The sequence below is a fragment of the Anguilla rostrata genome, chromosome 8 (genome assembly GCF_018555375.3).
Source record: "Anguilla rostrata isolate EN2019 chromosome 8, ASM1855537v3, whole genome shotgun sequence".
Classification (NCBI taxonomy): domain Eukaryota; kingdom Metazoa; phylum Chordata; class Actinopteri; order Anguilliformes; family Anguillidae; genus Anguilla; species Anguilla rostrata.
Genome location: NC_057940.1, coordinates 51,802,368 through 51,827,823, shown reverse-complemented (window position 1 = coordinate 51,827,823; position 25,456 = coordinate 51,802,368). Strand labels below are relative to the sequence as shown.

The 25,456-nt window shown below is 41.4% G+C and overlaps 1 protein-coding gene across 1 annotated transcript; it reads left to right on the top strand.

Moving 5' to 3' along the window:
* Positions 1-1,324: 1,324 nt before the first annotated feature.
* On the top strand, positions 1,325-24,434 carry LOC135261968 (uncharacterized). The gene is made up of 2 exons (XM_064348680.1): positions 1,325-1,535; positions 6,333-24,434. The coding sequence occupies exon 2, from the start codon at positions 6,363-6,365 to the stop codon at positions 23,235-23,237; it is 16,875 nt and encodes a 5,624-aa protein (XP_064204750.1). The 5' UTR covers positions 1,325-1,535; positions 6,333-6,362; the 3' UTR covers positions 23,238-24,434.
* Positions 24,435-25,456: the final 1,022 nt, after the last annotated feature.

Below are 25,456 nucleotides of genomic sequence, written 5' to 3'. Positions count from 1 at the left end.
AGTTGGTGAAGATTCAAGAACATTCTTGGTCAAGTGGCCTCCTTTTCTTGTCCTAAAACAAAAAGGTTGAATTCCAAGTAATTTGAACCTCTAATACTTGTATGGATGGAATTCTTCAGGACCAAATTTATAATTTGCTAGTTATAGACACAATAAATTCCTTGTTCCAGTTTCTGATGATTTTGTGACTAGTCTGTGTTTTTATTCTTATTTTACCACGGCTTTAAAAAAACAGTACCTGTTGGTTTTCCCCCAATAGTAATAACACTTATGTACAGTATAGTTCTTTTGGGAAAAAATGTCCATCTAGAAAAGTAGAGGTGTTTTGTTGGTTTTACTTGTGCATTTTTTTTTTTTTTGTTTGTAACAAATTGAAACAAATATTTTCCACTGTATGTATAGCCTAAACTGAATCTGATGTTGCAAACCCATGGCCAGCTGAAAATAATTAACCAGGGAAAACCGAAAAGAAAATGCTGTGCACACTTATCTTATTTTTGTCAAATTACACCTTATGCTTTTGTGTATTACATTTGTTTTTCTTTTTACTGATCAGCACCAAAAAATGAGTGCATTTATTGTCAAGCCAATAAATAGCTGACAAAAATCAATGTATCTGATCCCACGTGAGTGTTATTCTCTGAAGTCAATTAAAACAAAGTCTTGCCATGAACAGTTCCTCTGTCTTGGTGTCATGTTTTAATTAATTGTACTTATTATATTTAATCATGCTTGGTTGTATTCATTTCCCAAAGGATGCTTGGTGCATGTGTTTCATATTTCATACTATGAATTCACTCACTAATATTTAAAATGCAGAAACATTTCCCTCAAGGACATTTTTATGGAAAATTCTGACCTCTATGCTGAGCTGTTCAGTCCTGATAATCAAAACAAAGGAAGCTACAGATCAAATAATATGTTAAACTAAGCTAGAGAAAATGTACATTTCCAGAAAGCAGAGGTGCCACAAGTGAACCTGATAGAGCACACTAGATCACAAATGTTACACATTCCTCACCAAAAGAAACAAAAACAATCTTAAAACGTTTTTTTTTGCTGGGTTGACACAACGCATTTCGGAACGGCTAGTCAGCAGTATAATGTCCAAAATCTGTAAATTTAATGTAAAGTTAAATATTTGCATACTTAATGGTTGAATAGAGTTACATCAAATTAAATAAACGAAATGGACATTTTCCGGTTGTGTGATGTTTTTTAACTGCCTGATAACTACAGCTTTAGGATGATATTCTATTAACTAAAGCCTAATTATCTGGCTACCCCAAGTGGGCCCCGGTCACTAGAACTTTTGTGTGAGTTTACTTCCGGTAGACCACGGATGTTCCTTTGAGATGTTTACCGAAGAACATTGAATTGGAAAACTTAATGTGCACGTGCATGTGTGAAGCGTTCTGCTAAGAAGGTATAGTTGTCTATTACTGGCAATTTATACAAATATGTGAAACAGTGGGAATAATGATGGCGAAAGGAATGTGATTCCTGAAGTTAGCGAGGTGGTTGAACAACAACTGGTAAGTGACTGACCAAATTTTACTGCGCTCGCAGAGTTATTTGGGTGTGCTTTTGAACGGATTTAACTGGGTTTAACGCTCCAGTGCATCTTGTTTTACACATACGTTTTTGTCTATGTATCAAATCATGGGGTATCAAAAACGCAAGATATACGTTTGAGTGGGTAAGCGACACAAAGCACTTCTGCCACAGAAAAGCTCCGTCTGTTAAAATCCTAGTGTTATCACATAAGGATTGCTGGTCGGAGGTGCGGCGAGCAACATAGCGAGTCGTTATCGAGCGCTATAATAGGTTAGATGACATATGAAAGTGGTTAATATAAACAAGCTGAAATAAGCAATGGTCTCCCAGTTTAAAATGTAAAAAGTTAGATTTCTTGCCAGTTCTCTAAGGTATACTGTTTATGTTTTTAACCTGTAATGATTAAATGTGGAACACACAAATCCATAACTGAGAATTTTTTTGTGATTTTCTTCTGGTCAGTTAATTTTAACTATGCCTACAGGGTTTGGCATACAGAAAAGTTACAATGCTTTAAGAAAATCGTCTCATGCTTTCAGCGAAACAACACTAACATAGGTGATTCACTTTTTCTGTCAACAGTCTTGGCAATGCAATTCAGAAGTTTTAATAACATTTGAAAAATCACTTAATGATTGACCCATTGATTACCTAGTATGTGCAGTTTGCATGGTATTAAATTTTTTTCGCATTAGAGTTGGCTTGCAATGGTAATGTTGCGTAATGTTTCACCATGAAATGTGCAGAAATATTTGACTATGTTAGAAGCAATATGAGAGATCAAATAATTGTCCTGTTAGATCTCGTTTGTATGTTCCATTTTACTTCCATGCATTGGTTGGCTGTGGCAGCCATGTTTTCTTCACATTAAAAAGATGAAAAAGGGAACTGGAAACTATTAATTGCTACAGTAAAATTAAAACTCTAGGCAGCTGATAATGTTTGACATACTCTTCTTGTCTTCATTAGATCATTACATGGACTTTTTTGTGTGGTGCAACACAAGTGTTTTATGAGTTGCATTACACTTTCTTCACGGAAATATACTAGTCCACGATTATCGTGCTGAAAATTCCAGCTAAAACCAGCTGGGATTTTAAGCTGGTTTAAGATGGTTTAAACTGTGTTTTCAACACTTCTGGCTGGTCTTAGAAGGTGTGTGGCTGGACAAAGTTGGTCTCTAGCTGGACAAAGTTGGTCAAAGCTAGTTAAGCTGGTAGAGTAAGGTGGTGGTCAAACTGGTGGACTACCTGACAATAGGCTGATCGGCTGGTGAACAGCTGGTCGGCCAGCTAATAGTGTCGAAAACACATCTTTGACAGCTTAGGCTGGTATAAGCTGCAATTTTTATAAGGGTAGATAGATGAGAGCACACCACCATTTGATATATGCGTCTGTGTTTGGAATTGAGGAGACAGTGTTGTATTAGTTAGGCTAGTTAGTTCGTTCCTTCCACATTTCTCACAGTCCGTACGAGCCACAAAACATGACGTGTTGAATCATACACCATACAGCAAAGGAAACCCTGACGTACCGTTAAATGTAAAAGTACAGGGACAGTGGCACAAGTATTGTTTTGGCTCTGCACTCCAGGACATTGGATTTGAAAGGATGCAGGGGACAGTCAGGTTTAATTTGAGGGAAAGTACATCCATATCAGGTGATCCTTGCAGGACTTACAGCCCTTTTTGTGTGTAGTCCCCAATTTCAGAGGAGCTAAAGTAATTGGACAAATGAACAAAAGCTGAAATAAAGTTGTGATATTTATACTTGGTTGCAAATCCTTGGCATTCAATGACTGCCTAAAGTTTGCAACCCATAGAGTTCCTCTTGAGATTTCTTCCCATTGGGGAGTTTTTTCTCCCCACTGGGAGGTTTTACCTTATGTACTTGCTATTTTGGGGTTCAGGCCTGGTGCTTGCTCAGTTTGCTGCTCTTTTTGCTCTGTTTCCTGCCTTGCTGCTCTGTAAAGCGTCTTTGTGACAGTTCTCTGTAAAAAGTGCTATACAAATAAAATTGAATTGAAAAGTTCCTCTCTGTTTTGGGGCCATTTTGCCTTCAGTATTGTCTTCAGCGAGTCAAATGCATGTTTAGTTGGATTCAGGAGGGTGATTGACATAACCAATCAAGAACATTGCACTCTTTGGCCTTGAAAAACTTTTCTTTAGCGGCTTGTTTGGGGTCATCGTCTTGCTGCAGGGTGCAAGTGCTGTCTGATTAGTTTTGAGATTTGGTTGGATCCGAGCAGATGTTTTTGTGCACTTCAGAATTCGTCCTGCTACCATCCACAGTCACATGATCAGTAACCCCTTTCCCCCCGGGTTGCAGGAAGTAAAAGCAGGCAGGAGGTATCCACAATGGGGATTTAAAATGGTTCCTGGAGCGTGTTCCTTTTCGCTTTTCCACCGTACTGCGAGGGCCGTGAAGATTATGCAATGTGGGAGGGTCTGTGTTCAAGATCTGCACCTATTGTATCAAACCATTTAGGCTACCGGTCCACAGGGTTCCTCCCAGCACTTGATAGGAGAAGAAATGCGCCAAGCACACCGAAGAAGGCACTGCGCCGAAACGCGTCTGTGCTCAGACGTTCTGACAAAAATAAAATCAGATTATGCAAAGTGCAGCCCTTTTTTTTCAACTTTACTGATTTACAGTTTTTGGTCCAGCACTCTGAAAGTTTCAAACAAATTTTGGGAGCGAAGCCCGTTTTCTGTTTTTGCATTATAAGTAATACGCCCTGCCTAAATTACCCAGCACCTCCCCTAACATTAAGGGAAATTTCCAAAATAGGACTTGCTGCATTCTGTTGTAAAATATGAAAAAATTTGATTACATTTACAGTGCAACAATAGACTGCTGTCTTTTAAAAACACTTAAAAGATGCTGGCTTAATTAGTGCATTAGAAGCCAGCATCTCTCATCAGCGCATGTGGTCCCTGCAGCATACATATATCATATATATATATATATATATATATAAATAAACTAAAGGTTGCAGGTTCAAGTCCCCGCTAGCACACTGCCGTTGTACCCTTGAGCAAGGTACTGAACCTGCATTGCTCCAGTATATATCCAGCTGTATAAATGGATGCAGTGTAAATGCTGTGTAAAAGTTGTGTAAGTTGCTCTGGTTAAGAGCTTCTGCTAAATGCCTGTAATGTAATATGTGATTAGAATGTTGAGGAATTAACATTCTGAAGACAACACAATAATATCCACCTAAATATTTTCCACTGCTGTCTTATTGTGAGTAAGAAGACCACATTGGTTAAATAAACAAGAAAATTATTATTCATAGTCAATTAAAATGGGGGGGGGGCGGGGGGTGAGCTTTTTAATTTTAACAAAGTAACTTAACGTTGCTGACACGGGACAGAAACTCACTTTTTGAATTCGCCTACTTGGTGCTGGTAGTACTAGGCTATGTCAGTCTTCCAAATTAGTTGCATAGGCCTGAGTGGGTTTATTTGCATTCATTGAATTTTTTCTATGGTGAAATTTTCAATTAGTCAGTTGGTCTGGCCACAGTGTACCGTTTGAAAGCTTTAAAACTCTTGGATCAGTCTTTATAAATTATTTTACTTTGCTGGAGTTTTAGCGACAACGGTTCCTTATTTTGTAATGTTTGAAGGAAAACAGGCTAGAGTGGCGCTCTACTTCTGTACCTTTTGAAAATCCACACATGACTTGAGTCAGGGTAAAGGCGGTATCGTTGTCATAGCAAGGGTTCGGCGAACAAGATCCGTGTTCGTTTTTAGTCCCAAAAATATGCTAACGTGGAGATACGTGGATATCTTGGCAGTTCTCTGGTGGAATTATCTTTGTTGTCCGTTTTGTCGTTGCATTTACACTGTCAGACAACTAATTCACCATTTGACATGGTCTCAGCTCTGGGAAGCTTCTTAGCACTGCCTGGAGATAAGACACAGGAGCAGGAACTGGGGGCAGGTTGTTAGATTTCAGGTGTGAATGTGTGTGTGTGTGTGTGTGTGTGTGTGTGTGTGTGTCAGTCAGAAGGGGTGGCCTGGAAAACCCCATGCTGCATCTGGGTCTGATGTTCTACATTTAATCTCTGGCCTTTTTGGAATATTGTGCTGTCTTGGTTTTTGAATTTCGGCCTTGGTACATCCTTGGAATACTTTGGGACAAACGCACTGTTTTTTGGTTATCTCTGCATCTTGTCCATGTTTGTAACCTTTGTTATTTTCATTCAGAGACTATGTATAAAAAGGATCTGAAATAACCTCAAATTAAACCTGACAGTCTGTGTTTTAATCTCATATGCATTGATGTATTTCAAATCCATTGTGCTGAAGTACTGAGCAAAAACAACAAAAATTGTGTCACTGTCTCGTTTGCATATTACTGTAACAACACAGCGACATGACAGAGACATTGAGCTGTGTAACACTGAGCTGTAGTTAAATGGGAGTCACAGTGGGAGAGGAGTGTTCAGGATGGTACAGCAATATTTCATTGTCAGGAAAGTTTACTGTGCTTTGTAATTTTCCATTGCAGTTTGTGTAGGCTGTTCCATGCCAAGTATACAGATTGTCATTTGTCTGAGGTTCCTCTAGAAAATTGCAATTCTTATTACAATGTTCTCTAGCTGCATTTTGTATCTTTCCTTTGTGAATAGATGTACCAAGTTTTTTTCTAGCCAAATCCCATGTAGGTGATTAGTAAACCTGGCATGGAACAGCCTAAGTGGAAGAAAGTAGGTTTTTGAAGGCAAACATAATAAAAATATTTCCATTGTTTTTTGTCTTTCAAAGGTTGAAAAGCTGGTTCAGTCTAGAGAACTTATGGAAAACACTGGAATAAAGGTGAAGACAACTAATGGTATGGAGGGGGAGTGTGGTGACGCTCACGTGGAGGTTGAGTATAGGCAAAGATTGGGAAATGAAAGTGGGCTACAGATGGAAGAAGGGAGCAGAACAAAGGAAGCGGATTTTGGAGGTTTAACTGCATCATATGTAACTTCAGCACGGACAGAGACTGTTTCAGAAGTCGGAGGGCTACCTTCTGATCCAAGGATCATTCGAGTTCCCTCCATCTCAGATTCTCAGGAGTGTGGTTCGGAATCAGAGAAAATTGTTTTGGAGTGCAGAACTCCATTTCAAGAAGAAAAGGGGTCGAAAGTATGTAATGACATGCATACTCCTCCAAATACTATTGTGGACGATCAACTTGTAGCTGATGGAAATGGAGGAGCGATTACATTAAGTGAAGATAAGTGTGAAGATAAGTGTGTACCTGTATTGGATGTAATGTGCCCTGTTACAGAGTTAACTGTTGATTTGTCATGCCAGCGAGGATCTGGAGAGAGGACTTATTGCCTATCGGGTAGTTCAGATACCCAACTAGCAAAAGAGAAAGGCACAATTACAGTCTCACCTCCCTTGTGCAGGACTAGTCTGTCATTGGAGGACATGGAGACTCAGGCAGATTTCTCAAACACAACTAAACTAAAGGTGAAGACAGCCGATGGTGTGGAGGGGGAGTGTGGTGAAGGCCACATGGAGGTTGAGGAGTATAGGCAGACATTTGTAAACGAGACTGGGTTACAGATAGAAGAAGGGAGCAGAACAAAGGAAGCTGATTTCGGAGGTGTAACTGCATCAGGTGTAACTCCAGCATGGGCAGAGACCATTTCAGAGGTAGGAGGGCTACCTACTGATCCAAGGATCATTCCAGTTCCCTCCATCTCAGAATCTCAGGAGTGTGCTTCAGAATCAGAGCTAATGGCTTTGGAGAGCAGAATTCCATTTCAAGAAGAAAAGGGGTCGAAATTATCTTATGACGTGAATACTCCTCCAAATACTATTGTGGACGATCAGCTTGTAGCTGATGGAAATGGAGGAGCGATGACATTAAGTGAAGATAAGTGTGAAGATAAGTGTATACCTGTATTGGATGTAATGTGCCCTGTTACAGAGTTGACTGTCGATTTGTCATGCCAGCGAGGATCTGGAGAGAGGACTTACTGCCCATCGGGTAGTTCAGATACCCAACCAGCAAAAGAGGAAAGCACAATTACAGTCTCACCTCCCTTGTGCAGGACTAGTCTGTCATTGGAGGATACGGAGAGTCAGGCTGATTACCCAAACACAACTAAACTGAAGGTAAAGACAATCAATAGTGTGGCAGTGGAGTGTGGTGAAGCCCACATGGAGGTTGAGGAGTATAGGCAGAGATTGGGCAATGAGACTGGATTACAGATGGAAGAAGGGAGCAGAACAAAGGAAGCTGGTTGTGGAGGTTTAACTGCATCAGATGTAACTCCAGCACAGACAGAGACTATTTCAGAAGTCGGAGGGCTACCTTCTGATCCAAGGATCATTCCAGTTCCCTCCATCTCAGATTCTCAGGAGTGTGGTTCGGAATCAGAGAAAATTGCTTTGGAGAGCAGAACTCCATTTCAAGAAGAAAAGGGGTCGAAATTATGTAATGAAATGCATAATCCAAATACTATTGTGGACGATCAGCTGGTAGCTGATGGGAATGGAGTAGCAATCACATTGAGCGAAAATCAGTGTCTACATGTACTGAATATAATTTGCCCTGTTACAGAGTTGACTGTTGATTTGTCATGCCAGCGAGGATCTGGAGAGAGGACTTACAGCCCATCGGGTAGTTCAGATACCCAACCAGCAAAAGAGGAAAGCACAATTACAGTCTCACCTCCCTTGTGTAGGACTGGTCTGTCATTGGAGGATACGGAGAGTCAGGCTGATTATCCAAATACAACTAAACTGAAGCGGAAGACAACTGACAGTGTGCAAGTGCAGTGTGGTGAAGCCCACATGGAGGTTGAGGAGTATAGGCAGAGATTGGAAAATGAAACTGGGTTACAGGTGGAAGAGGGGAGCAGAAAAAAGGAAGCTGATTTTGGAGGTTTAAGTGCATCAGATGTAACTCCAGCACAGACAGAGACTATTTCAGAAGTCGGAGGGCTACCTTCTGATCCAAGGATCATTCCAGTTCCCTCCATCTCAGAATCCCAGGAGTGTGGTTCAGAATCGGAACAAATTGCTTTGGAGAGCAGAACTCCATTTCAAGAAGAAAAAGGGTTGACATTATGTAATGACATGCATACTCCTCCAAATACTATTGTGGACGATCAGCTGGTAGCTGATGAGAATGGAGTAGCAATGACATTTAGAGAAAATCAGTGTCTACCTGTACTGGATGTAATGTGCCCTGTTGCAGAGTTGACAGGTGATTTGTCATGCCAGCGAGGATCTGGAGAGAGGACTTATTGCCTATCGGGAAGTTCAGATACCCAACCAGCAAAAGAGGAAAGCATAGTTACAGTTTCAACTCCCTTGTGCAGGACTAGTCTGTCATTTGAGGACATGGAGAGTGAGGATGATCTCTCCCACACAACTGCCACATTGCAACCATCCCTGGAAGAAACTTTCTCCTCACACACCCAAGGTAAAGACACAGCAGATGAGCGGACGCAAGATAAAGCCGAAAAGTCAGAGGCATCGAGACAGACAAAGATTGATGTTAGCGGACACATGCATACTTCCATGGGTTTAGCAGATGCAGAAAATAAATGTGATGCCTTACCCCCAGTCAATTTTCTGACTTCTGAACTGAAATGCCTTGAGTCTAAAGTCCGGTCTCTGTCACAGTGTAAGCTTGATGAATGTTTAAGAAACTGCCACACTTTTGCCCCAATAATACCCAAACATAAGCACCCTAAAACTGACATGTGTCCGCCAACAGTGATGACAGAACAACTTTCTTTTGAACCTGAAATCAAAAGACGTCGAAAGAAGGGCAGAAGGAACAATGCAATGCCAGCAGAAACGGTCAGTTTTCCTCAGGAATGGGACGCTGGACCCTCTTATAACGAACAGAATAATCCATATTCACTAAGCCGGGGCAATAATGCCGCTGAGCAGCGACTTAAAATAACATCCAACCAATCAAAAAGGAAAAGCAATACCTTAAAGATGAAGAGGGAAATAGGAGACAAATCTGTTGATATGGGTAGCGTGGAAGCACCCATTAACCCAGAAGAATGTAAGACGGCCCTGGATTCAAGTGTACCTCAAAGCCAGCCATCTAAAAAATGTCAAGAACCTAAAAACTGGATATCGTCACTGCTGAAAACAGAGGTGCCTGGGGAAGGGCATCAGGCTGTTGATTCTATTAATGCAAAGCCTGAAGAGAAACCTGGGCAGCCAGAGTACTCATTAAAGAGTGTAATGGAGGGCAGAGCAGTTTCAGGGTTGCCTGATAGCAATACTTCTGGAAAGCAAACCGCAGAGGAATCTCGTCTAGCCTTGACCAACAGTGTATTCTTTGAAACTGCCATTCCTCGTGCTGTGAAACCAGTTGGGAATGTCACAGAATCAACTGTAAAGCATGCCGTAAAGATACCCGGAGTTGAAGATGAAAAAAAGCTGATTGATTCACATCCCGATAATAGCCATTTAACTGAAAGTTTTGAAGTGGTGAACAATTCCATGGGGATTAGCCCAAAAGTACTGAGGAAAAAGAAGAAAAAAAGAAAAAATGTGAGGAAAAAGAGGGCACAGACTGAATTAGAGATGGGTGTGGGAGAAGTCCCTATTGGCAGAGTTGGTGATAAAGAGGAAATTAATGGTCAGTGCAAAAATGAGACAGAAATCGCACAGGACAAGGAGGAAAATGCCAAAGATAAATCTCCTGCTTGTTTCAGAGAAAATAAAAATATTTTGAGTCCTGAGAGTAGTTACCACCATAAGTCCCAAATACACAAAACAAAGAAAGGGACCAATGCTAAACAGCTTACATTATTCCCCCCAGAAACCCATTTAAGAAGGTACAGCAGCACATGCAGTGACATCTCAGTCGATCCTCCCCATGCTCCAGAGAAGACTCTTTATCACTCGCCAACAGTATTGACAGTGTATAATGAAGTTCAAGATGCCAGTTTCATTAAACAAAAGCCCTGTAGAAAAAGGAGGGCCCGAAAAAACAAAAGAAAATCCCAAGCAGTTGTTAAAAACCTCGGAAGTCAAGAAACATCCATAATAATCCATGAAGAAGAGGGAGGAGCTAATGGTGACGGCACAGCTGTTGCTTCAAATGCATCAGCATCAAATGATTCTGTGTTTCACAATATAAAGAAATGTGGTCATCCAAGGAAAAAGATTATGATAGAAGAGGCTAATGACACGCAAAAGAACCTGCAAACAGTCAGTAAATTTATCAACAGCTCTTCTGAACAGCATAGCCAAAATGTTTCCCAAATGGTTTTGATGCCGCCCTCAGAAGTAAAGAATGAGTCTGGAGAAACATTTCAAACACCCACTACAAAGAAAAATGTGAAGAAGCCCAAAAAACAAAAGCTAATTTCCAGAGTGTCTCCATTTGAATTGGTTGAGAGTAAGGAACGTAGTGCAGACATGAAGATTCCTGACCCCACAAGTGACCTTCTAACGCCAGAACCAGGTGGAAGTGAAATAGTCGGCACATTCACACAAGTAGACAAAGAAGCACAGGGCAAGGCAAAGAAGGAAATTAAAGCACAAAAAGAGGAGACGAAGGCAATCACATCGGTGAAGGAAGAACACAGGGGGACCGAGGAAAGACACAAAGGGCTTAAAATCAGTGGATCTGTTGGAAAATTGAAAAAGAAACTTGGCCGGCCATACAAGAAAAGAACACTTATGAAAATGGTGAATCAGTTGAAGTTTGCAGAGGGAAAAAGACCGGATGAAGGGGGTGCATCTACCCTTACTGAACTGAGAAATGACTTGTTGCCTCAGGGCATTATTTTACATGTACCCAAAGGTTGCAAAGTAAAGGAAATTAACAAGAAAGTAAACCAAGCATTAAGCCCTCCAGTAACCAGTAACATTAACTTCAGAAAGTATAGTCGAGCATGCAAATTAACCACGGTTCAAAAAACGGAAGAGTTTGTTGCACATGACCATAATCGCCTACCATTGCTCACAGATTCAGTGGATCCACTTCATGTTCAAAATGGAGGGATTTACTCATCTCCAGCAGGATCTTCGGCTCTGGAGGCATCCAAAGAAATTGACGCATTAAGATTTATTGACCAGAAGCCCAAAAAACAAAGAAGGCCCCCAAAGAACAAAACAGAAACACAAGCTGCAAACAGTAAAGATGCAGGTCAAGAGCCATTGTTGATTGCCCATGAAGGTGGGGCAGAGGCAAAATCTGCCATCCCGAACAATCTAGCATCCATCAAACAACGGAAACGTGGTTATCCTAGGAAAAAAGTATCAAAAGAAGAGATTACTTGTATCACAAAAAATGTTCAAACAAGTGAGAATGTTCTTAGTAATCCTGAACAACAACAGAGCCACAAAGTTTCCCAACAAGAGTCATCCTCAGAAATCAATATGGATTTAGAGGGACCATCTGTCTTGTCTGTGAATGAAACCGTGAAGAAGCCAAAGAAACAAAAAAGCATTTCCACAGTCGATCCAAAAGGGTTAATTGAGAGTACAGAAAATAAAACCGACATGAAGATTTTGGATACAACTAGTAGCCTTGTAATTTCACAACAAGCTGAATGTAAAATGATGAACACATTACGACGCGTAAACAAAAGTGAACGTTTCAATCATAAAAAAATAAAAGGGGTGAAAGAGGAAATAATAGAGCCTACATCTGTTCTTGGAGAATATACAAAAGCAGAGGACATCATTGTTGGCTCTGAGACTCATGGGACTCTTATAAAATCAAAAAGGAAAATTAGCAGACGATGTAAAAAAAAGACACAAAAAAGAAAAATTGCAAAAGTGTTTGCCATGGAACAAAGATCAAACTGTGTGGATGTGTCTGCTGCAAATGGACTGGAAGAAAGCTTTCCTCTGGACATTTCTTCCCAACAAGTAAAGAAATGCAAAATAAAGAAAGAAAGTAAAAAGGTAATATCAGGATCATTTACTCCTTTAACCCATTTGAGAAGATACAGTCGATCACGCAACATCACCACCACAGATAAAATGAAACGCCATTGTGCACAGAACCCTGATATGAACATTTTTCTTGCTACATCAGGTTCCAGGAATCAGCTTATTTTTCCAAAGGAAGAAATGTCTCCATCTCCTGCTGGATCAGTGGCATCTAATAAAGCTCACAATTTTGAAGAACATAAGCCACCTAGACGAGGAAGGGCCCCAAAGAAGGAAAGAAAGCCTCCAAAAAGGAAAGATAAAGGGCAAGGAAATCAGGAACAAATTCTGTCAGTCAATGAGCGTGAGGTCGGGGCCACCTCTGTTAGCGAAAGTACAGGAACTGCAGAACTAATTCCAAACAGTTTCATAACCCATAACCCACCTAAGTATGCCAATCCTCTCGAAAAAGTATTAAAAGAGGAAACCGTTGTCATCCAAGAAAACATGCAAAAAACTGTCCGTGGAAATTTGTTTGAGCAGCAAATTTGTAATGTGCCTGGGCAAGCTCTTGAGCCACCCTCAGACATTAAAAATGATTCAACTGGATCATTTGAAACATCATTCTTGTCTGTTAAGAAAAAAATAGTGAAGCGCAGGATCCAAAAACCTAACTGTAATACATCTCCAGAAGAGATGTCTGACAACACAGAGCACAGTGTAGACATTAGTCAAGGTGTTGCAAATGATATTTTAACTCCACAGCTACCTGGGTGTGAAACATTTGGCACAGTCTCATGGGTTGTTAAGGGAGCACAGAGCAAGATGAAGAAAAGGAAAGCAGTAAAAGAGGAAAGTGTAAAGGTAAAACCAACCCTGGGAGAACCCAGGAAAGCAGTGGATGTCCTTTCCATACGTCAGACTGGACCTGTTGCAAAAATAAAAAGAAAACTTGGTCGGCCTTACAAGAAAAAGACACTTATGAATATGGCAAAACAGTTGGTATTTATTGAGGAGCAAAGATTAAATGGCACAGAAACAGCTACTCTTAATCAAATGGAAAATCACAGTGGACCTCAGGAAATTTCTTCCCATCAAGCACAAGCATGCAAACAAATTAAAACAAGTAAAAAGGTCAAACTAACAAGCCCTCCAACTCCAGTTGCCCACTTAAGAAGGTACAGTCGAGCATGCAAAGTCACCACTGACTACACAGTTGATAAAATTAAAGACCGCCTTGAATATAACCTTAATTTGTCGTCTTCAGCATATCTTGGTGATACCCTTCCGTCTTTTCCTGAGATGGACATTAAACAGGAAATTATAGAGTCAGTAGAGACTGGGAAAACATCAGAAACAGTGGTTCAATTTGCCTCAGCGAACACCGCACCTTCAGAAGCGCAAAGCCTCTCACAAGAACATTCCAATATAAAAACCCTGGAATTCAGCTCTGTGCTGAAACCCCAAGAAGACACTAAGATACACGAGAACACCACAGCATTCAGTACCTTGCTTTCATTAGACACTGGAATGACTCCATCATATCAGGAAACTGTTGAACTTAATACCACAGATCTAGGCACAAATAAGCCTCGGAAAACCATAGGCTCCAAAAAGAAGGGCAGGAGGAGGAGAAGCACCTGTTGGGACCATAGGAGAAAAGCAAAGAGATTACTCCGCACTACACGGGGCACTTCACTAGGGACCTCCCAAGACGATGGAAGGTTGGAACCTCCTTTAGAGGTGAAAGTACCAGCTGAGCAAATGCATAATTCAGATACCAAATTATTGGTTCTTGGACAAGGAATACATGTAGAATATTTAAATTCTGATGGAAGTGGGGCACAGTTACATGAGGTTAATTCAGAAAAGGTAGAAAGGAAAATATCCGTGGGTGAAGACCCATTAGCTAATAGTGAAAATGATTTTCCTTGTGCTTCTGAGAACCTGAAAGTGACAACTATGTTGAACTGTAAGAGCCAAGAATCTAAGGATCTCGAAGTGGGTAAAGGACGAGATATTGCAAATGTACACAGCCAAGATGCTAAGGTTTTACCGAACTCCTGCAGTTCAGTGGGAGACCCTCAAACAATTGATGAATTTCTGCCACCAAAGTCTGAAAAAGAAACTGAAGAAGAGACAACCGCATTACTTTCTCGGGTTGAATCGGCTGTTCTTTCAAGGGAACAACAGAACACTACAGAATACCACGTAGAAGAGGGGAAACTAGTAAAGATAAAGCCCATTGAGGGTCTGGAAGCAGACCTGCAACCAACTTCAGGCCCTCTTAGCTATACACAGGAGAGATGTAAAAAGAGTACGCATCAGAATTGGAGTGTTATAAAGGAACCAAGGGTACTGAGAGACAGAAACCGAGGAAAGATCAAACAAGGTACTCATGGGGCCAACTTGACACCTGTGGAAATGTCCCAATCCAATTGTGAATTCACAAATACAACTCTGGAATCCAAAATGGAGGGAGCTGGCAAGCTGGGAATTGAAGTCATTTCGACAGAATCTGAATCTTCAGCATGGAAGAATGCCCCTGAAGAGGACCTGACAATAAAAGATGAGTCTTCTACATCCTTGTTAAATCATTCTGGAATGGAGGACCCGCAGGTGTTTGCTGAAATGGAAGAACAGTCAGTCTTAAGCGAAGCTGTTCAAATAGGTAAATCGGGTATTGAAATGAAAGACCAAACCTTGTCTGAGGCATGCTCCTCACAGTCCTCACTTTCCAAATCTGTAGTTTCACACAACATTTTAATGCCACAACAAAGTGGGAGTGACACATTTGGAACAGTCATACAGGTTTGCAAGGGAGCACAGAACAACGTGAAGAAAAGGAAAGCAGTAATAGAGGAAATTGTGAATGTAAAACCAACCCCGGGAGAACCCAGGAAAGCAGATGATGTCCTTGCCATTCTTCAGACTGGTGAAGCTGTTCCAAAAGTAAAAAGAAAACTTGGTCGGCCTTACAAGAAAAAGACACTTATGAAAATGGCAAATCGGGTGGAATTTATGGAGAAACCAAGATTAAATGACACAGAAACAGCTGCTCTTCATCAATTGGAAAACCACAGTGGACCTCAGGAAATTTCTTCCCATCAAGCACAAGCATGCAAACAAATTAGAACAAGTAAAAAGGTCACACTAACAAGCCCTCCAACTCCAGTAGCCCACTTAAGCAGGCATAGTCGAGCATGCAAAGTCACCACTGACTACAGATTGAATAAAATGAAAGACCACCCTGAATATAACCTAAATTTGTCTTCAACATACCTCATTGATGCCTCTTCGTCTTTTCCTAAGATTGATGTTAAACAAGAAATTATAGGGTCAGTAGAGACTGAGAAGACTTCGAAAACTGTTTTTCAATTTGCCTCAGCAAACACTGCACCTTCAGAAGTACAAAGCCTCTCACAAGAACATTCCTATACAAAAACCCTTGAATCCAGCACTGTGATGAATTCCCAAGAAGACACTAAGGTACATGAAGATACCACAACAACATTCAATACAATGGTTTCATTAGATGCTGGAATGACTCCATCATTTCAGGAAGTTGTTGAACTTAATACCACAGACCTTGTCACAAGAAAGCATCGGAAATCCATAGGCTCCAAAAAGATGGGCAGGAAGAGGAGAAAGACCTGGTGGGATGAGAGGGGAAAAGCAAAGGCATTAGTCACTACTGCACCTGGCACTGCACTGGAGCCATCTCGAGATGAAGGAGGATTACAACCTGCTTTTGAGGAGAAAATGCCAGATGAGCAAATGTATTCAAATACCAAATCATTGATTCTTGGACAGAGAATGCATGAAAATTATTCGGATTCTGACACAAGAGGGGAACAGTTATATGATTTTCATTTAGAAAAGGCAGACAGGGAAGTATATGTGGGTGAAGGTCCAGCTAATGGTGAAAATGATTGTCAATGGGCTTCTGAGGTCCTGGAAGCCACAACTAAGATGAACTGTAAGAGCCAAGTATCCAAGGGTCTAGAAGTGGGTAAAGAACAGGACGTTGCTCATGTATACAACCAAAATGCTATGGTTTTAACAAACTCCTGCAGTTCAGTGGAAGATACTGGAACAATTGATGAATTTCGAATTCAGATGCCTTCGAAAGAAACCGAAGAGACAAATACATTATTTTCTCTGGTTCAACCGGCTGTTCTTTCAAGGGAACAACAGAAAACTATAGATGACCAAGTAGAAAACGGGAAAGTTGTAAACATCAAGCCAATTGAGGGCCTGGAAGCAGACCTGCAACCAACTGCAGGCCCTCTTGACCATACACAGAGGAGATTTAAAAGGAGTAAGTGTCAAAAATGGAGTGTTATGAATAAACCAAGGGTACTGAGAGACGGAAACCGAGGAAAGATCAAACAAGGTACTCATGGGGCCAACTTGACACCTGTGGAAATGTCCCAATCCAATTGTGAATTCACAAATACAACTCTTGAATCTAAAATGGAGGGAGCTGGCATGATGGAAATTGAAGTCATTTCGACAGAATCTGAATCTTCAGCACGGAGGAATGCCCCTGAAGAGGTACTGACTACAAAAAATGAGTCTTCTACATCCTTGTTAAATCATTCTGGAATGGAGGACTTGCAGGTGTTTGCCGAAATGGAGGAACAGTCAGTCTTAAGCGAAGCTGTTCAAATAGGTAAATCGGATATTGAAATGAAAGACCAAACCTTGTCTGAGGCATGCTCCTCACAGTCCTCACTTTCCGCATCTGTAGTTTCACAAGACATTTTAATGCCACAACAAAGTGGGAGTGACACATTTGGCACAGTCACACATGTTTTTAAGGGAGCACAGAACAACATGAAGAAAAGGAAAGCAGTAAAAAAGGAAATTGTGAATGTAAAACCAACCCCGGGAGAACCCAGGAAAGCAGATGATGTCCTTTCCATACTTCAGACTGGTGAAGCTGTTCCAAAAGTAAAAAGAAAACTTGGTCGGCCTTACAAGAAAAAGACACTTATGAAAATGGCTAAACAGGTGTCATTTATGGAGGAACAAAGATTAAGTGGCATGGAAACAGCTGCTATCAGTCAACTGGAAAATCACAGTCTTCCTCTGGAAGTTTCTTCCCATCAAGCACAAGCATGCAAGCCAAGAAAAACAAGTAAAAATGTCAAACTAACAAGCCCTCCAAGTCCAACAGCCCACTTAAGAAGGTACAGTCGAGCATGCAAAGTCACCACTGACTACAGATTTGATAAAACTAAAGGCCACCTTAAATATAACCAAAATTTGTCTTCTTCAATATGTCTCAGCAATACCATTCCGTCTTTTCCAGAGATGGATATTAAACAAGAAATAATTGGGCCAGTGGAGACTGTAGAAACCATTGTTCAGTTTGCCTCAGCAAACACTGCACCTTCAGAAGTGCAAAACCTCTCACAAGACGACGCCTATATAAAAACCCTTGTATCCAGCACTGTGATGAATTCCCAAGAAGACACAAAGGTACATGAAAATACCACAACATTAAAAACTATGGTTTCATTAGATGCTGGAATGACTCCATCATTTCAGGAAGTTGTTGCACTTAATACCACAGACCTGGTCACAAGAAAGCCTCGGAAATCCATTGGCTTCAAAAAGAGGGGCAAGAAGAGGAAAAAGACCTGGTGGGATGAGAGGGGAAAAGCAAAGGCATTACTCACTACTGCACCTGGCACTGCACTGGTGACATCTCAAGATGAAGGAGGATTACAACCTGCTTTAGAGGAGAAAATGCCAGATGAGCAAATGTATTCAGATACCAAATCATTGACTCTAGGACAGAGAATTCATGAAACATATTCAGATTCTGACACAAGAGGGGAATCCAGTTGTGGATTCACAAATGCAACTCTGGAATCCAAAATGGAGGGAGCTGGCAAGCTGGAAATTGAAGTAATTTCAACAGAATCTGAATCTTCAGCAAGGATGAAAGCTCCTGAAGAGGTACTGACTACAAAAAATGAGTCTTCTACATCCTTGTTAAATCATTCTGGAATGGAGGACCCGCAGGTGTTTGCTGAAATGGAGGAACAGTCAGTCTTAAGCAAAGCTGTTCAAATGGGTAAATCGGGTATTGAAATGAAAGACCAAACCTTGTCTGAGACATACGCTTCACAGTCCTCACTTTCCAAATCTGTAGTTTCACATGACATTTTAATGCCACAGAAAAGTGGGAGTGACACATTTGGCACAGTCACACAGGTTTGCAAGGGAGCACAGAACAACGTGAAGAAAAGGAAAACCGTAAAAGAAGCAATGACACAGCTAACATCAACCCTCGGAGAACCCGGGAAAGCAGATGATGCCCTTGACATACTTCAGACAGGTGGGGTCATCACAAAAGTAAGAAGTAAACTTGGTCGGCCTTACAAGAAAAAGACACTTATGAAAATGGCAAAACAGGTGTCATTTATGGAGGAACAAAGATTAAGTGGCATGGAAACAGCTGCTGTCAATCAACTGGAAAATCACAGTCTTGCTCTGGAAGTTTCTTCCCATCAAGCACAAGCATACAAGCCAAGAAAACCAAGTAAAAATGTCAAACTAGAAAGCACTCCAACTCCAGCAGCCCACTTAAGAAGGTACAGTCGAGCATGCAAAATCACCACTGAGTACACGTTTGATAAAACTAAAGGCCACCTTAAATATAACCAAAGTTTGTCTTCTTCAACATGTCTCAGCGATACCGTTCCATGTTTTCCTGAGATGGATGTTAAACAAGGAATGATTGGGTCTGTGGAGTCTGTAAAAATTTCAGAAACCATTGTTCAGTTTGCCTCAGCAAACACTGCACCTTCAGAAGTGCAAAACCTCTCACAAGACGATTCCTATATAAAAACCCTTGAATCCAGTACTGTGCTGAATTCCCAAGAAGACACTAAGGTACATGAAAATACCACAACATTAAAAACTATGGTTTCATTAGATGCTGGAATGACTCCATCATTTCAGGAAGTTGTTGAACTTAATACCACAGACCTGGTCACAAGAAAGCATCGGAAATCCATAGGCTCCAAAAAGATGGGCAGGAAGAGGAGAAAGACCTGGTGGGATGAGAGGGGAAAAGCAAAGGCATTACTCACTACTGCACCTGGCACTGAATTGGAGCCATCTCGAGATGAAGGAGGATTACAACCTGCTTTTGAGGAGAAAATGCCAGATGAGCAAATGTATTCAGATACTAAATCGTTGATTCTTGGACATAAAATACATGAAAATTATTATTATCCACCTAATGGTGAAAATAATGTTCAACAGGCTTCTGAGGCCCTGGAAGTCACAACTAAGATTAACTGTGAGAGCCAAGAATCCAAGGATCTGCAAGTGGGCAAAGGACATGACATTGCTCATGTATACAGCCAGAATGCTGAGGTTTTACCAAAGTCCTGCAATTCAATGGAAGCCACTGGAACAATTGATGAATTTCTGCCACAAATGCCTGAGAAAGGAACCGAAGAGACAACTCCATTGATTTTGCAGGTTGAATCTGCTGCTCTTCCAAGGGAACAACAGAACATTGTAGAAGACCAAGTAGAAGATGGGAAACAAGTAAAAGTTAAGCTAATTGAAGATCTGGTAGCAGACCCACAACCTACTGTAGACCCTCTTGGACAAATACAAGGGACACATAAGAAGATTATGCATCAGAAATGCAGTTATATAACAGAACCAAGGTTACTGAGAGACAGAAAGCAAAGAAGGATCAAACAAGATGCTCACAGAGCCAATTTGGCTCCTGTGGAAATATCTCAAACTTTCTGTGGAGTCCCACATGAAACTCTGGAATCCACATCAGAGGGAGATGGCAAACTGGAAATTGGAGACATTTCAACAAAATCTGAGTCCTCAGCACGGAGGAAAGCCCCAAAAGAGGTACTGAGTACAAATAATGATTCTTCTAAGGCCTTGTTAAATCATTCTGGTATGGTGGACTTGCAGGTGTTTTCTGAAATGGAGGAACAGTCAGTCTTAATCAAAGATGGTCAAAGCGGCAAATCAGCTATAGAAATGAAAGACCCACCCTTGTCCAAGGCATGCTCCTCACAGTCCTCATTTTCCAAACTTGTAGTTCCAGAGGTCCAACAGATAGGTGATGAGGAAGAACAGGTAGATGGGAAAGGCGAAGAGCTTGAAGATGCTGATAAAGGTGATGGAAACAATAATGAGGGAGGTAATGTAGGTAAGATGACAGATGAACCAAACCTAGTTGCTAATCCCTCAGAACTACAGGTATCTGCGTGCCTAACTAAGAAAAGTAAATTTTCTGCAAAGTGCCATTTTTGTGGACGCACATTTCTTCACATCACAGCCTACATCATCCATCGCCGCATCCACACTGGTGAGAAGCCTTACAGGTGCCAGGAGTGTGGCAAGACCTTTGCTCAGCTGTCTCACCTGAATGCCCATAAAAAGATCCATAAGCTATCTGGACATCTTCAGTGCCCACTTTGCACCAGCAGGTTCTCTCTCAGAGATAAACTGCTTTCTCATTTTCTGACACACACTAATTACCTAAATCAAGAGAATTTGACTGGGGAATCTGTGAATAATAGTGCTGGAATTAAGGCCAAAAACATTGGCCGTCTCTCACAGTCAGCTTTTTCTATGCGAGATGTAAAACCTTTCAAATGCTTAAACTGTGGGAAACAATTTCGCTACAGTGTCACCTTAAAAAAGCACACCTGCATCCAACCAGAAGATGCGCCCTTTTCTTGTAAAGTATGCGATAAGGCTTTCAATAAAACCTCTAAACTCATTGATCATGAGAAAATACACTGGCCAATTAAGCCATTTGCCTGTAGCGTGTGTGGGAAAGGGTTTAGTCAGCTTGGAGCACTAAAGACTCACTCACGTACACACACAGGAGAGAAGCCTTTCTCCTGCGCTCGTTGTGGTGATTCCTTCCTCCTGCTTTTATCCCTGCGTGCACACCAGGCGTCCAAACATTGTCTGTCCAAAGGAACGGGCGAAGATGGAAACAATGGCTGTATGGAGGATTTTCTGGAACGCCAGAGTCTAGAAGTGCAAGAAAACCCTACAGTGCCCTTTAAATGTCATGTCTGTGGCAAGAGCTGTGATAGCCAATCTGAGTATAACTTTCACCTGCTAACGCACACCGATGTTCAGACTTCTGTTTGTGGTGCTTGTGGGCAGCAGTTCAACACAAGCTCCGATCGCAATGCCCACCTGAAAATTTGCTGCAGATTAAATGACAAGGAGCCACGAGATGCAACTCCCTTTAAAGTTTATGATGCATCACATCTTCAGCATAATCAGCCCGTTCTGTCCCCAGATCATCCGCAAACACTACGCCTAAACAGTCAACAATCAAAGTGCACAGATCCCTCGGTAAACAGCGTGCAGGGTTTGGTTACTCATCCACAGAACAGCTGCAAATCTGCAGAGCTGCTGGAAACACATCAGTCCTCATCCACTGACTCCAGGCTGGTTAGTACCCCCACTAGTAGGTCCATTGGGACATACTGCAAACTCTTTAAAACTCCTCAAAGGATAAAAGCCTGCATTCCGACCGCTACCCCTCGTTACAGTTATACATGTGGGCGCTGTGGCAAGGCTTTGGGAAACTGGAATAAGTACTGGCTGCACCAGCGAGCGCACCGGAAAAAACCAGGCGGCTTCTGTTGCCCTCAGTGCAGTAAGCACTTTCGCTTTCACGGACTGTACAGGGAGCACATGCTAGAGCATGCAAAGCAGAACCCTTACGCTTGTCCCATTTGTCCCATGGCTTTTGCTGACAAAGAACGTTTGATGGACCACCAGGGAGAGGAACACGGGGCCTGCAAAACCCATAACTGCCATACCTGTGGAAAGTGTTTCATTCATCTCGGGAACCTGGAACGACACAATCTCCTACACAGATGTGCCCGCCGACGCAGGCGCTGTCTTGGCCTCCGCTCGGGTGTTCTTCCACGTCAGCTCACTGCCGACTCGCATAGCCTTCCAGTACCTGATATGGCAGCTGAAGCCATTTCACTCCACAGGTGTGGGGAGTGCAGCGCCAACTTCACGACTTTGGACTTGCTTGCCGTTCATCAACTTTGCCATTCCACTGGGGCCCAGAATCCTCATGAAGATGGAGAAATTCTGGCAGGTTCACTTGCACCAGAACACCAACCTCGACCTCGATCCACGCCCTCACCCACACCATTGCTATCCTCATCACCCTTGGTTATCCCTGTTCAGCATGAGAGCTTGTATGCCTATCCACACCCTGACAACCTCTACGTTTACCCCACCCCGTCTACCTCCTTTCCACCCCCAGTTCTTCCTTCTGTCACCAGTGTGCTGTGCTACCGTAACCCCTCCCAATTGAACGCAAATGACTCTGAACTCCCTGCGGTTTTTAACACTTCCGATTCCAGCAGGTCTCCTGTGTGCAAGAAGCAGGTCCACTCTGACCACATTTATGCTGCGCCTGCTCCGGCAAGCCCAGCTCAGTCCTCGTCGCGTTCTACTTCCGTCTCATTCTCAGCACCTCAGCTCCTGATGCACTCGCCTCCGCCACATACCAGCGACCCCCTTCAGCTGCCCCTAAGCAATTCCTGGGCTCAGGCTTCTCCCAGTGCTGAGACTGACTGGATCCAGCTCAAGTGCAATGGGGATTCAAGCGGGGACGTCTTCAGGGTCCCTTTGTCCTATGTCAAACTTAAGAACAAAGAAGAGATGCAGGAGAGTTTGGAATGTGCAGAGTGTGGGATGGAATTTGGAGCGGTTTCGGAATTGTACGAACATTACATACAACATGCCAGAGGAGAGGTGTGAGGGATTACAAAGGACAAGAAAATACAAAACGAAAACCTTCATTTTGTTTAGAATAGGTTATTTTGAGCTGTTAAATTGTGACAGTGTGCCAGTTCTGTGCAGGGGAAGGTAGATAATGAACACAAAGAATACCTCAGTGAATGTGACTGGTCTTTTGGCAGTAAATTGGTTATTCTGTGATGGGTTTTTTCCACATCACAGGCTAATATAGGTGTAGGTGAGTGTGCATTTAAGTTAGTATGGTTATAGACTTGTGTCTGTCCACTGCAAAGCTTTTGTGTTAGTCTTGCTTTAGCACATGCTGCTAAATTCCTTAAAAGGAAAGTAATTCAGTTTTATTAGTATATACTCACTTTCTGACTCTTCTAACAGTATTTCTATCATGGGGGGGCAGGGCAGGGGTGGGGTGGGGTACAGACACTACCTTTGGGAGACTTTGATGTGCAGTCCATAGGGCAGAGTTATCTCAATCAATCCAGTGTGAAGTGGGCAGAAAGGTGCCTGTCTACTGTGCTTTAAAAATTCACCGTTTTCTTACTGATTGTTCTTCCCAGAAAATGTTGAAGAATATTTTGTTGCGTTTTGGGTAGTCTGGAACACTCCCCCCCCCCCATCAGTCTCACATATGTTTTCCTATCAGATTCATGAATGTTATGTACATAAAATATACCTCAGTACATCTATATTATTTTTAAAACTTTTTTTTTTTTTTTTTTTTTTTACAGTTTTTTGATTATCTTTATCAAGGGTGTGAATATATATGTTTGTGCTTCTTATATAAAAAATGTTTTGCTTGGATTCCTTTTCAAAAAAACTACAGTATAGAAAGTCCCGTTTAGGCTTTCTACCCTTAATACAACTAATATTAGATGTTTAAATCTGATGTCTGTAAATCTTGTAAGGTGAAGTATAGGTCATTGTTAGAACAAATATTGCTGTTGAACAAAAGTTTCATCCATTGTTCAGCAAATATGAATGCCATTATTTCAGGAAATGCATGTTCTAAATGATACTGCAGCGCATATGTACATAGTTCATGTTTGCTAAATGTGACTAGAGAAGCATACATTTTAGACAAAATACTTGTTCTGGAATATATAACCAATTGTCACTTTAGTCTTGTTTATAGATTACATTTTTTTTGCAGTTTTGTTCACATCTGTAGATGAATAAAAAAAATTCAGAATTCAAAATTCATCCTCAGGAGTGGCATGTTTTTTCTTCTTCTAGTGTTTAGCATGGCTACCTCAAGTAAACACATTCAAGTAATGTATATTCAGATCTAAAATGAATAGGTTCTTGTTATCTCGTTGGATTTAGTTCACACTAAATTGATAGAAAGTTCTGTAGCAGAAAGGTCCAAATTGAATTGCACAAAAGTCTTTCATATGATGCCAGTGGGTTTCAAAGTTTGTGTTGTTTTCTCCCATCTGCCACTTAAACACTTTGGGCAGAATAGATGGGCGTGTTTCTGGAAACATGGATTCCAAAACATTACTGACTGACGTCCTGCAAGAAAGAAATATTGTTCAAAAAAGTAACATCTTCATGTAGAGCTCAAAATGCAAGCCAGTTTTGCTTCACTTTAACTTTGCACTACTTTGGTTTCCTTTTGACGTGCAGAATGTGAGCATCGACATAGCTGGCACAGTCCCAGCACAGATGTGTAGATCGACATGCGATTAAAACAAGAGCTTCCACAGACTCATTTCACAAGTCCAGAGGGTGTGCAGAAATCGGACTCTTTCAGCCAAATAATGAAAGCCCATTTTTAAAAAACAAACATTTGAGCACATTCGGAGCCCAAACCCCTTTGCATACGGAAAATGTCACATTTTGTGAGGTAATTCAGTGCCAGACAGGGTAATTAAAAGTTGGTGCCAACTGTGATTGGTAAATATGTAACTTAATTAGGATGGATAATGAAAAATTGCGATTAAATGGAGGAATTGCAAATCAGTTTTGTTTTTAGTAGGGTAAAACAGAGGTCCTTAAATGTGGATGCTATTAACAAATATATTGTGAAAGGTCTTTCAGAAACAACATGATCTCTGGACCAAGCTTAAGTTGCATTACTAAAGCAAAATGAATATGTGATATTCCCCAACCCCACTATGTATGGTCATACTTCTTGCTTGACTACTTCATGGAACTGGGATATGGTGTACGCCTGCTGGTGTAAGTTACTGTTTCACAGAAGGTACCCATACCTTCTTACA

Excerpts from the sequence above, each read along its gene's own strand:
- LOC135261968 (XM_064348680.1), top strand. The coding sequence starts at position 6,363 with ATGGAAAACACTGGAATAAAGGTGAAGACAACTAATGGTATGGAGGGG.